The sequence below is a fragment of the Cyprinodon tularosa genome, unplaced genomic scaffold (assembly GCF_016077235.1).
Source record: "Cyprinodon tularosa strain WSP-4 unplaced genomic scaffold, ASM1607723v1 ctg409, whole genome shotgun sequence".
Lineage (NCBI taxonomy): Eukaryota > Metazoa > Chordata > Actinopteri > Cyprinodontiformes > Cyprinodontidae > Cyprinodon > Cyprinodon tularosa.
Window position 1 is genome coordinate 410,331 of NW_024039129.1, and position 14,296 is coordinate 424,626.

Sequence of the window (14,296 nt, forward strand, 5' to 3'; positions counted from 1 at the left end):
CAGTTCCAGGGAGCCTATCAGATCAAGTCGCTTTGTAATCCTTTTCTCCACGCATAAAGCAGGAACACTGCTGCCATAAGACATTGTTTATTTTTCCACTCTCTTCTCACGTCAATCCCATAACCAATCCCATTGTTTTGAACACCTTTAGGTTCAGCTTTTCATCAATATATTCTGCTTTTTTTTTTGAGTGATGGAGCATCTGGATTTATTGGCTGTTTATATACAGTTTCTTCGCTCCATTCTTAATTCTGATTCACATTTGTTATCTTTTCAAATGTGTTAAAAGAAAGACCTTGTTGCAAATGTTAATTCAATCTAACTATTGTAATATTTTGGGCACATGATGGTTTTATTGACTACCGTACTTCAGGAAGCAATGATCTTTAAGACAAACTACAATTTATGAATTGTTGTTCCTTCAAAGGTCATATGTTAGTACTGTTATAGCAGAAGTAGATAATATTCATAGTGTCTTCATTAATTGTAAATACAAGTGGCTAAATCTAGTATGGTGAAGCAACTAGTTGTTAACTTGAATCACTCCAAGGGGGGGGGCTCAGGATTAGTTTCCCGCCCTCTATTTACCACCAAAGCAATGATTACCGTATTGTCCAGACTATAAGCTGCTAATTTTTTTCCATGCTTTGAACCACGCGGCTTATAAGAATGTGCTGCTTTTCTGTGGATTTTTCCAGAGGAGGAAGTCAAAGTTGGAAAGGAAAGAATAAGGGTCTAATTTTCATGTAGCACAAAAACATGCTAGCAGCAGGCACAACGGATAACAAATGTCCTGACTTCACACATTTTTACATCTATTTGCCATAAAGCTGTTAAACCAATGAAGAGACTGGGCTTAACTCCTGCAGAGCTGACGGAAGCTGGCATTATTCTTCGTCCCTACTCCAAGAGATATATTTCCAGCTCCCCGTACGGGTTTGGGGGGGACACTTTAGTAGATATCAGCGGCTTATAGCCCGGTGCGGCTTATATATGTACGCTTTCAGTTTTTGCAAAAAAAATTGTGGGCAGGGCTTATAGTGAGGTGCGTGTCACTACCCGATTCATCCCGGAAGCATGACCCGTACATCCGGATGTCCATAAATAACGTAATTATAGTACTAAAATTATTTATTTATATCCTTAACTCACTAAAGAACGCTAATACACATCGTAAAAAAAATGTTTTATGACTTTTTTTGAGACAATTTTGATGCTTTTTACATTTTCTTCTTTGACGTCATCATCAGACATGCTCAGAGCAGTCCGGCAAAATATGATTAAACCATCTGTATCTGCATTTGAGTTGTGTCTTTCTTCAAATTCTGCACTATATACCATAAGGTTAACACAAAAGGAAAACATATACCTCAAAAAGACTAGATTTATGTTTAAATCCAAAGCCGAAAAAGTTAGCTCCTGGAAGTAGCGTAGGATCCTATTTCCGTTGCAGATCGGGCAGAGACAAGTGATAAAACAAAGAGAATTTTAAAGCATTTATTTTTTCAGGAAATACATTAATGTTTCACACATTATATTTTAGTACGCTTCATTTAGATCTTTTTAACAAAATAAAATCGAGGGCGACCTGGATGTATATCTGGATTCGCAAATGAGTTGATGGCGAATGCGCAGGACGGATTGTACTTCCGGGATGGATCGGGTAGTAACAGTGCACTCTAAATTCCGGAAAATTTGGTAATTAAACAGGAAACCAAAGTCGAAGGAGGTGTAACACTGGTCATCTTCCTGACTGACCAACAAACTGAAGATACAACATATAGAATATATTTTCCATCAGAGTTTCTGGCTTAAAATTAAAATGGTATGAATATTAATAATAGAATATTGCTTAAGGTTACCTAGGGGAGTGTTGGCCTAGTGGTTAGAGCAGTGTGCATTTGCTCTAAGGAGGTTGCAAGTACCTGGTTTGATCCCAACAGCCTGCACTATGGCTCCCTGAGCAAAACCCTTAACCCCCGGATGGCAGCCCACTGCTTCCCAAGGGGATGGGTTAAATGCAGAGGTGAATTTCTCCAGTGTGAGATTTATAAAGTTCAGAGTTCAATTAAAAGGAAAGCTTTTCTCTACATGCTTTGTCCCCTTCCTGATTAGCCCTCAGCTTCAGCTCCGGATATAAAACTAATCTGGATTGACACTAAATGGTGTCACCTACAGGATACTCTGCAGGTTATAATCGCTACTTGAACCTCACTTCAAAAGGTATTAAAGTATAACTTTTAATAATCAACCTTTTAATCAAATAAGTAGCTTCTTGCACAAGATTCCCTCTTTCTTTAATCTTTTTTCTTAACATCGTGGTTGTTCACTTTGTCTTCCCCCATAGTTTGTTGGCAATAATGAGGCAAATCTTTTTGTGTCAGTAGGTTCTTTGCCCTTGATCCTTTCTATGATCAGGGCTGACATTTGGTTCAGAGGGATTACAAATGTTGATCCTTCGGAAGAAACGCTACAAACATCAAACACTGAAGTGATGTTTACCTTTCACAGAAATGGGGCGGTTGTTGCTTTACTTATTCTTTAAGCATGAAATGAATGGTATCTTTTTGTTTTTTTTAATTATTATTTATGAGAAAGGTCTGCTTCTGTATGAAAGGATTCTCCTGTTTGTTTTGATCATTTCCATCCAATCTGTGTAACAAAACCAGTGTAAACTGATCAAAACTTTTTTTTTACTTTAATAATAGTCTCACCATCATTGTTTTATACAAAAGTGCATATGCATATTTAAATAGGTACATTTAGTTGCCATCCTGTGAATGTTTATGACTTGCCCTAAGTTGGCCTGCTTTCAGATCTCTCTGCTGTCTAGGATTAGGCTAAAAGCTCTGCTCAGACTGTTTTGAGCACCATCCTGCTTGAGCTCAGTACCATCCTGAGATTTACTGCTAGTTGGCTTTACGAGCCAAATGGGCTGCCACGTCCCGCTGTAGATCAGCGGAGCCAGCAAGTATGGTAAACAAAACCTTAGACGGAAACGCAACCTGGTATGCCACGAAAACTTCTCTGAAACGCCTTAAGAAAGCGCACTCATAAAACTCCTCTTCAAAAAAGAAACATCAATTTGGATGTTAAATGATTTTGAGTCTGTCGGAGCTGCTTGGTTGAAATGGGACCTGGATCCTGTTGAGAAGCATGGGAATTGGCAGCTCCTTTGCAACAAGGTCTGATCAAATCTTCACAATAAGGTATGTCAGTTTTGTCAGATGAAATTGTCATGATGTATTCTCTGTATCAATGCTCTGATTCCTGATCTTTAGCAGTTTATGGATGTCTACGTTTTTGTTGTTGACCTATTTATTTCTTGTTATTCATTGTTATTACATAGAGATTATATGTAAAGGAGAAAATATGTTCTCCAGGGTTTTTGATAGTTTTAGGAATTGATATATTTGACAAAACATTAAGTAATTGTATGATAATCACAGTTTTTTATATTGAGAAGTACCCCCCTAGCCTTCATCTAAAATGTCATAGGCCAAAGAATCACATCCAAGTACCTGTTGTTGATTGATGCGTTTATTTATCAACATGGTGGAGTTCTAGGTTTTGATTAATTTGATGAATAGGCTGAAAGTGTTTTGATTTTCTTGGTGTTAGACCTCCTGATTACTAATCAGAGCCCCCCAAAAAGAAAAAAGAATATCATCAATCATACTACTATAGCTAAAATTAGACTTTTTACTGAATATTTATAATTTAGTTACTATGACCCCAAATTATTTTTATTTATTATTGTAATTTGTTGGTATTTCAAAACATTACTGTCATACCAAACTTTAAACATGATATCATTTAGTGCTGCTTCTGCCTCATCAAATTTATGACCATTTACTTTCATCACATCTAGACATATTATCCACCTGAATTTGTGTTTCTTGGGAACGCAGAAAAAACTGCTGACAAGAGCTCACAGCAACACGTGGGGGAAGGGCAGCACTATGTTACCTTGCATCTTCAAGTTTACAATTTCTCAAGAATTGATGTTTTAACAGAAAATTATTGTTTTCTTTATAAAATGTAACTTTTTAAAACCTTTCCAAACCAGAATACAACCATCCATTAATGTCACTTAAGAAATGTCAGCAGCCTAAATCCTTAGTCCTTTAAATACACTTGCATTTAAAGGGGACATATTATTCAGAATCTTAACAAATCTTCCTCTTTAAAACATTTAACATATCTGAAGTCTAGGAGTTATGAAAAGTTAAGTTTTGTCCTTCTTAAAGCCATCATTGCCAAGAATCTACTTTGAAATTATTTTCAACCAATAATTTGATTTTATTACAATTTCCCTTTGTATTGACAGCAAGGTATGGAGACATCCACATAATGTAGATGTGTCATTCCGTGTTTTCACTGTTTTCATGATCTTCAAGGCTTGAAGGTCCAGGGTCCATGGTTGCGAGACTTTACCGTAACTTCTGTTTGGAATAGCTCACTTCTACATGCTTGCATAGATCTCCTTGTTAGCTGGAAGTCTCTCTTTCCTTTTTTCCTGGCAGGAAACCCCACGTTAAACATATTACCTCCACCTAAAGCGCTGGAGAACTAGGATGTTAATGAGGGACAATGTGGTGCAGACGTGGCTTTTTCAGTCGTTTTGTATTTAAAGCGTTTACCTGTTCTAATTTAGAGCATCATGTGCAGCTCTGTGACAATAACTGCAGCTCTGCTTTGCTCGCATTAAGGAAAAGCACCTGTGAATTAATTTTCTTACCTTTTTTTTCCAATGCTACCCAATAATATGCGTGACGTTGCTTTTATTTGTGGGACAGAAGTGAAAAATGCACGACTGTCCCGTAGAAATCGGGACATCTGGTCATCCTAGAGGGCAGGGTGGGAAGTGCATCTATTCCATCTAAAGGGAATGCAGATGAACCTCAGAACAAGAGTAAAAAATGAAGCTACAATAATTCAGACCAAAGTGTTGCAGTTGCACTTTATAGAAAAAAACTATTGTGGTTATTAGGTAAGAAAAAGAGGATTTAAAAGCATGATAGTAATTGAAAGAGAAGAGCAGAAAAGATCTCAAGTGCAGCCTCAAGGTTTGGTTATGCCTCATGTATCGTTTGCAGCATTTCTACTATGTGCTGCTTTTCCCTGCTTTACCCAATATTCTGTCTGACTCCAGAGGGGCTTATTGTGCATAGAGTGCAGGCTTACTACACCACTCAACATGTAGAAGTAGAAATCATTTTTATAGCCTTAATATGTCATCCAAGAAGCAAAGTAATCTATTTTTCACAATATGTTTATTGTTGTAATTATTATGAACCAAATCATACAGAGCTGTCTATCATCGTAGATGTGTTTCCTTCTCTAAACAGTCCGTGTGGTTACACATCTTCCTAGTTTCAAAACGATATCGGTATGGTGGGGCATGGATGCTAAATGATGTAATTTTGCCGTGTAGGCTGGAGGCATCAAGCATAAACCAGACTTTAGTCAAAAGAAAGCGAATGCGGAAGAACTGCGTCTAAATACAAGCTAAATAGGCTGCAATCAAACTTTAACTGTATTCTAGTTACATAAACATCAGTTGCAAACAAAGTATTTCTCTTTATTTTAACATTTGAACATTATATGTGATCATTCATAAAAGTACGGTTCATTTATGTTGCTTTTACCTCAGTATTCCAAGTTCAATAAACAACCTAGATGTATTTGATTCATATCATACCCATTGTTTTTTAGAAAAACAGCACAGCAAGTAACCAAAGTGCTTTAGAAAGAGATTAAGAGAAACAACAGGAATAAAATAATAGAACAGATAATCATGTTGGAGCTATAGAAGGTTGAAATATTAGAGGTACATGGATAAAAGGATAAAGATGAAGACAGATGTTAACTTGCTTTGGGTTGAAGGCCCCCCAAAATTGGTTTCAAGTGAGTTTTTAGAAGAGCAGTAGATATCTTGCCTGTCTCAGCAGCAGCTCAGTCCACATATTAGGAGCCACATAAAGGCTCCATCTACTCATCATTTATTGAATGTGTTCAGGTAAGTCGGAAGCATCAGGTCTGCCGATTGAAGAGCCTGGAATAGGATGTTAGAACCTTTAGAAGACTAGGAAAAGAATAAAGATGAAGGAAAACAATAAAAACTAATTACAGAATCAAAGATAAAACAAACAAACTTAGCTGTTCCAAAGTGTCTTGTTGGTGCTAATTTGATTACTTGCTGCCTAGCTGCTCTTTCTTAAAGTGGGCTGCTGAGGTGTTGGTTCACCTTCATCTTACTGCTCTTGTCACAGAGTGAACCTGACGCCGAGACAGAACCTCCCACGCATCATCCTCAAAGGAATCTTCCAGGGAGTCAAAGTTGTCCGTGGACCAGACTGGGACTGGGGGAACCAGGACGGTGAGGGCTGTGTTTGTTTGTCTGCTCTGTGTGTGTGTGTGTGTGTGTGTGTGTGGTCTTATTACTAACCAGGTTCTCTTTACGGTTGGTTTCATTAAACGTAGAGGTGTCTCTCCTTGTGAACATCATTCTAACCTCACGCCTCACTAACCCACACTAACCTGTTTCTGTGTGTTTTTTGCATCACCAATGCTTCATTGGAGTTTGTCCCACAGATGTGCCAGTTTTTTTTTGTTTTGTTTTGTTACAATCTTTGTTGAGTCCTTGTTTCATAACATGTTCTCTTTCATTTTTACTCCATCATATGAACTCTCATGATGTTATGTGTGTTTGTTGTTTTGAAAGATGTACACCGATTCTCTCAGCTCTGCTTAGCAAAGGATTGAAGCCTTAAATGAAAACAATCTTCCAGATCAGTGCACTAAATGAACGCTTGGAAATACTCCCTTCATAGAAAGAGAAAATGGTCCAAAGTCTGTTTCTGTTTGCATGTTTGAGTCCGAATGAGTCAAAATGTCCTGTTGGGTTCTGCCCTGGGGTTCAGCTAACTCACTCATCAGGCTTTCTGCAGCCTGTGCTTGTGGACCTTTTAGAGCATGCTCAGATTCTACTTTCTTTTTCCTGGAGAAGAAAATCAATCGATTTACTTTGATGTTCTTAAAAATCTATGATTTCTTAAAATCTGTGTTCTTCTTCTACATTATGGAACTTAAAGAAATAACAAAAAAATTTGTTTTGTCAGGTGTTTTCCCCATGAAAACATTTCTCTCTGTATCTGACTCTGTATTCTTTGTATACTTTCTCTTCATCATAACCCTGTATGTATATTACTTCAAATGTTGTTTTTAAATGGAAAGTTTTAATCCACTGGGCATTTTTCCCCCAGTACCCTTAAACTTATCCAGCTTTGCCTCTTGTATTTCTGTTTTTTTTTTTTTTTTTTTTTTTATGTATTTGTGTGTTTAGGTGGGGAGGGTAAGGTTGGGAAAGTGGTGGACATTCGTGGCTGGGACACGGAGTCCGGTCGCAGTGTGGCCAGTGTCACCTGGTCCAACGGCACCACCAATGTCTACCGAATGGGCCACAAAGGCAAAGTTGACCTAAAGTACGTGTCGGATGGTCAGGGAGGATTTTACTACAAAGATCACCTACCTAAGCTCGGTACGTATGTGAATAGAGAACACTTTATCTCAAAAACATATTCACACCTTCTACAGTTGAATCATTTTGATGGAATTTTAAGGAATATACTAAATGAAATGGAGAAGAATTGTGGTGCCAAAAAATATCTGAAAACTGTCTCACTTTTTTATATATCAGTTTTCAAGTCTGAGATTCTGGTCTTTCATTGTTGCTTTTGCAGCATGTTTCACCAGATATTGAACTTTGAACCTCAACATATCATTTTCAGGATTTTACAATTTTTCTTCCAGCACAGCTCCGAGTTTTAACCCATCTTTACCTATTACAGACAGATGAAAGTCAAAAAGTCAAAGTCAAAAGTCAAAAAGCCTTTATTGTCATTATATTCTGCAACGGATACAATGAGATTTGGGACTTCCATATCAGCTACCGTGAAATAAATAAAAATAAAAATATATAAATATATTAAAAGGAAAGGAAAAGGAAATGTAAACAGTTAAAAAATATATAAATATATTAAAAGGAAATGTAAACAGTGAAAAGGAAATGTAAACAGTACTGGCACAGATTGTATCATGACTAGTGATAAGAACAATTCAATATCATCAATGGCAAAATGTTAGTTTTAATTAATTAATAATTAGTATTAAACCTAGTCTAAATATAAATGCAGTTATCTTAATTAAATATTATGTCTCGTCAAAAACCGATTCAAGATTTAATTTAAGTGTGGTGGAGCTGATTTTATATCAAAATGGCTTGCCTTACTTCACTAACTTAATGAGTTTTGTGCAGTGCACTCATTTTTATTTAAAGGTTTAAAACAGGATCAATGTATTTGATGTTTATAAGAAAAAAATTGTAGGAAAGCATTTTACAACGCAGCACCAATATCTATCGGTCTGTCAAATAAAATCGCTGTAAAATATTTAGTTTTCCGGGCAAAATTTAGAGTAAATGGAGTGTCTTCCTCTGCAAAACCCAGAAGGCAGTCATTGATTCATCGCTGCTTCCTTCCCACCCAGGTGAGCATGCAGAGCTCCAGCGCCAGGAAAGCGCTGACGGCCACTCATTTCAGCAGGGAGACAAAGTCAAATGTCTGCTGGAGGTGGATATCTTGCGACAGATGCAGGAAGGACATGGTGGATGGAACCCCAAAATGGCCGAAGTACGTATGAGAACCACTCCTTCGATGAGAGGGTAGAAACACTTTGCTCTCTCCTCAGTTTGCATTGCCGATAGAGTGGCTTTGATGGATGCTCTAATAAAACGAAGGCAATCAGAGCATCCACATTCACTGCCATGGTGGCTGATTGCAGCATTGTGTTCTGAGCAGAGTTGTAGTTTAACACACATCTCTGCAGCTTCTCTACTGTTACCCACTCTTTACTCCATCCAGACAGTGTCTTGCCCACGACCAAAATCTAATAAATTAGCAAAGATTCCCAAAGGAGTAAATCATGATAATCTAATTAAAATCAAAATAACTTCAATTGGGGAAAAAGTTAAAACAATTAAATGCGGTCTGTTTAACATAAGATCGCTTTCCTCTAAAAGTCTGCTAGTTAATGACTTGATTTGTGATAATCACATTGACTTGTTTTGCCTTACAGAAACCTGGCTGCAGCAAGAGGATTATGTGAGCATAAATGAGGCAACTCCTTCAAGCTATTTAAATTTTCACATACCCAGAAGTTCTGGGCGAGGAGGAGGAGTAGCAACAATCTTCCAGTCTGACTTACTGATTACTCCCAAAACAGTTAATACCTACAACTCTTTTGAACATTTAACCCTTAATTTCCCTGATCCAAATTTCAAGGCAAGAAAACCTCTTCTTTTTGTAACTTTGTATCGTCCACCAGGTCCCTACTCTGAATTTTTAGATGAGTTTTCAGAGTTCTTTTCTGATTTGGTATTAAATACTGACAGGGTCATCATAGTGGGAGATTTTAACATCCATGCTGACATTGAAGGCGATAGCTTAAGAGCAGCCTTTAATGCTATCTTAGACACTATTGGCTTTGTTCAAAATGTGAATAGTCCCACACATTCTCATCTTCATACTTTGGATCTTGTGTTGACATACGGCATAGAATGTGAAGAAATAACAGTATTTCCTCACAACCCTGTCCTCTCTGACCACTTTCTAATAACCTTCAGGATTACTTTAACAGAGTTCTCCTCCCCCAAAAGAAGGTTCAATTTTAGTAGATCTTTATCAGATAGTGCAGTTATAAATTTTAAAGAATCTGCTTCACTTTCTCTCTCCTCTGTGTCACTGAGGAGTGCTGCAGAGTGCAAAAGCATAGCTTATTCCCCTTCACAGGTTGATGATTTTGTTGATGGGGTAGCTAGTTCTCTGCGTACTGCCTTAGACAACGCAGCTCCTTTGAAAATGAAAACCGTTAAAAATAGAAAGCTTGCTCCTTGGTTTAATGCAGAGCTGCGTACTTTGAAGGAAACTGGAGAGAAAATATCGCTCCACAGGCCTGCGGGAGTCCTTCGAAGTCTGGAAAAATGGTTTACTGCTGTATAAGAGGACCCTTTGTAAAGCAAGAGCAGCATACTTCTCCTCATTAATAGAGGAGAATAAGAATAATCCTAGATTTCTTTTTAATACAGTTGCCAAACTCACCCAGAGCCATAGCTCTGTTGAACCGTCCATTCCACCTGCTCTTAGCAGCAATGATTTTATGGGATTCTTTATAAATAAGATTGATCTTATTAAAAATAAGATCATAAGCACTCCTCTATCCGCGATTGTACCTGAGGTAGTCATGGAATCTGAACCGGGTTTAGACTGCTTTGATCCAGTTGAACTTTCTGAATTAGCAAAATTATTGTCTTCATCTAAGCCTTCAACTTGTATGTTAGATCCAGTTCCAACCAGGTTATTTAAGGAGGTATTCCCTTAGATCTCCTCCTCCATTTTAGATGTGATTAATCTATCTCTGTTACAGGGATATGTACCTAAACCTTTTAAGGTTGCTGTAATTAAACCTCTGCTTAAGAAACCGTCTCTTGACCCAGATGACTTGGTCAATTATAGACCTGTATCCAATCTTCCTTTCTTATCCAAAATTCTTGAGAAAGTAGTTGCCAAACAAGTTTGTGATCACTTACACCATAATGAACTTTTTAAAAAAGTTTCAGTCTGGCTTTAGAGCTCATCATAGCACTGAAACAGCTCTGGTGAAAGTCACTAATGATATTCTCATGGCCTCAGATAATGGACTTGTATCTGTGCTCGTCCTGTTGGATCTTAGTGCTGCATTTGATACAGTTGACCATAATATTCTTTTAGAAAGACTTGAATATTTTGTTGGAATTAAAGGAACAGCACTAGACTGGTTTAAATCTTATCTATCTGATCGAATTCAGTTTGTTCATGTTAATGACAAATCTTCCACATGCTCACAGGTTACCTGTGGAGTACCACAGGGATCAGTGCTAGGACCAATCCTCTTTACTTTATACATGCTCCCAATTGGTAGAATTATTAGACAGCATGGGATTAATTTCCACTGTTATGCTGATGATACCCAGCTATATCTGTCTATAAATCCAGATGAAGCTAACCCATTACATAGATTACAGGCATGTCTTGAAGACATAAAAACCTGGATGACTCTTAACTTTCTGCTTCTGAATGCAGACAAAACAGAAGTTATAGTCTTTGGACCAGAGTCTCTGAAAAAGAAGCTGATTAGCCAGTCACTTCATTTGGATGGGATTAAACTGATTTCAGATAATAAAGTAAAAAATCTTGGTGTTATTTTTGATCAGGACCTGTCATTTAAATCCCATATCAAAGAGGTTTCTAGAATATCCTTCTTTCATCTGAGGAACATTGCAAAAATTAGAAATCTCCTGTCCAGGGGTGATGCTGAGAAACTAGTCCATGCATTTGTTACTTCAAGGCTGGACTATTGTAATTCTTTACTATCAGGAAGTCCACAAACTGTAGTTAAAAGCCTTCAGCTGATCCAAAATGCTGCAGCCAGAGTTCTGATGAAAATTAAAAAGAGAGATCATATCTCTCCTATCCTTGCTTCTCTTCATTGGCTTCCTGTTAAATCAAGAATAGAATTTAAAATCCTCCTTCTCACATATAAAGCCTTAAATGGCCAAGCTCCATCTTATATCAGAGATCTGATTGTTCCTTATGTTCCTAACAGAGCACTTCGCTCTCAATCTGCAGGTTTACTAGTGGTTCCTAGAATTTCTAAAAGTAGAATGGGAGGCAGATCTTTTAGTCATCAGGCTCCTCTCCTGTGGAACCAACTACCAGTTTTAGTCCGTGAGGCAGACACCCTGTCTACTTTTAAGGCTAGGCTTAAAACTTTCCTTTTTGATAAAGCTTATAGTTAGGGTGGCTCAGGTTATCCTGAGCTATCTCTATAGTTATGCTGCTATAGGCTTAGCCTGCTGGAGGACATAGGGACCCCTTTTTCATCATTCTGCTTCATTCTCTCTCTGTTCTCCTATTCTGCAGAATCTGTTAGTTCAATCTCTAAACTTCTGCTCTCTCTGCTTTTCCTCAAAGTAGCTTTGCCTCGTCTGTTCCTGTTTGGCTGTGACGTCATCCTGGAAAGAAACATCAGCTGTGCTGCTTCCATCAACACCCTTGTTTATAGATGTTGGAGATCGGCCTGTTTTCCAGTGTGGTCCTGTTTCTCTGACCGTGACTGAGTGGATGTGCTCTCTTCGTCCTCTGGAATGGGAGCTGGCTCGGAGCTCGTCTGCCTGGCTGTGTGTTTCCTGGACGGGGCCGCCTTTTACAGCTGCTTTTTGTGTCTCTGCTTCCGTCTCCTTGAACCCCAGTCGGCCTCGGCAGATGGCCGCTCACACTGAGCCTGGTTCTGCTGGAGGTTTCTTCCTGTTAAAAGGGAGTTTTTCCTCTCCACTGTCGCTACAAGCATGCTTAGTGTGAGGGATTGTATTTGAGTCAATGAGTCAATGCAATCAACTGGTTTTCCTTAGACAGAAAACTTTGTATCAATTTGACTGTATGATCTGGTTGAACTGTAAAGTGCCTTGAGATGACATGTGTTGTGAATTTGGCGCTATATAAATAAACTGAATTGAATTGAATTGAATTGACGGGACCTTGAATAACAACCCGTTTTTTTTTTTTTTTTTTTTTGCAGTACATCTGTCGGATTGGGACTGTTCATAGAATAACCGACAGAGGAGACGTCCGGGTCCAGTACAGCAACAACATCCGCTGGACCTTCCACCCGGGAGCGCTCACTAAGGTACCAATTACAGAAGGCTGAAGAGCTTTGATCACAACTTCAGTATGATTTTAGATTTAGCTTCCGAGACGTTAATGTGTTCCTTATCTTCCTCTGTCAGGTGAACACCTTTGGAGTCGGGGAGTTGGTTAAAGTGTTGGAGGAGCTGGAGACTGTGAAGAGACTTCAGGCTGGCCATGGGGAGTGGACAGACAGCATGACTCCTGTATGCTGGGCTTTAGTTTCTATTCAACTCCAGTTTATTACATATGTAGTTTTTTTTTGTTCTAGTGAAGCTACAAGAAGTTAAAACAAGTAAAGAAGTATACTGAATTTAATTTAACTATTTGATGAAAGTACTGTTCTGATTCCTACACATTTCCTTTGGACTGTACTATTCAGGGATTTTATGTGTGAAGGTATCTTTTTCTTCAACGTCATAATTTTTTTTACTAAAACACCATACTTAGTACTCCTGAAAAATTAAAGTCCCTTTCCCTTAGATCTAGCATATCCTGCAACAGACAGAAGATAAAACAAAGCACCTTTACTGAAACAACTTCCTGTTGTCTATTGAAAATCTTGCTTTTCTTTTCTTTCCCGCTGCCTAAATAAACCCCATATTAAGGTTGGGCGATCGGACGAATGTATCGACCATCGATGATAGATTCAGCCCTTCAACCATCGTTTTTTTAAGAGCGTTTGTTTTCTTCTTCTTTTTTTTTTTTTTTTTTTTGGGACCTACGGGTTAAGTTGCTGCCCCCACAACAATAAACACACAATTAATTCTGTTTTTAATGGTAAACACAAACTCCTTCCAGGTGCAACTATTAAAAACAACTATATTGTGCAGAAGTCATTCTCTGAAGGGGTGCTTGTCTTTACCCACAAAGTCACTTGCACGAATATATTGTCCATCGCCATTTGTTGGACTGAGGGATATTGGTTGGAAATATTTACTTATCGCCCAACCCCACCCCATATATATGTCTCAACATAAAAAAAAAAAATATAATAATAATAATAATAATTATTATTATTATTATTATTATTATTATTATTAACTTAAATCTCTCCTTCTCCTCTGACTCTAGCAAAGACTTTAGGTTTTCTTCCCGCAGCGGCATCAGCATTATTAGTTGCACTTGGTGCGTTTTCTGACAGGATGATTTGGTTTCTTAGTGTATTTCTAAACATTTTAACAACTTCTCTCACCAAAATAATTCTAAGTTGTCCTTCTTACCTTACCTCCTTCTTACCTTACCTTACCTTGGTGCTTTCTCTGTAGGTGCTTGGCCAGGTCGGAAAGGTGTTAAAAGTATATGCAGATGGCGACCTACGGGTGGCATTCGGAGGCCAGACTTGGACGTTCAACCCAGCGTGCCTTTCAGCTCAGCCTGCAGAGGTCGATGCAAACCTCATGACGGCCGAGAACCCCAACGAATCTGGAAGTAAGGCCTCTGCGGGGACCAGGGAGCTCATCTCAAAGCGCTGTGGCTTGGCCTTCATTTGTCACTCTTTCATCCTCTCCAGC

At 38.3% G+C, this 14,296-nt stretch overlaps 1 protein-coding gene across 1 annotated transcript in view; it reads left to right on the forward strand.

Moving 5' to 3' along the window:
- Positions 1-14,296, forward strand: part of mib2 (MIB E3 ubiquitin protein ligase 2) — a 59,924-nt gene that overhangs the window by 23,460 nt on the left and 22,168 nt on the right. Inside the window, exons 4-9 of the mRNA XM_038298512.1 lie at positions 6,276-6,382; positions 7,349-7,543; positions 8,551-8,693; positions 12,676-12,783; positions 12,884-12,988; positions 14,051-14,213. Of these exons, the coding sequence (XP_038154440.1) occupies positions 6,276-6,382; positions 7,349-7,543; positions 8,551-8,693; positions 12,676-12,783; positions 12,884-12,988; positions 14,051-14,213 (821 nt within the window). The remainder of the gene's footprint in view (positions 1-6,275; positions 6,383-7,348; positions 7,544-8,550; positions 8,694-12,675; positions 12,784-12,883; positions 12,989-14,050; positions 14,214-14,296) is intronic.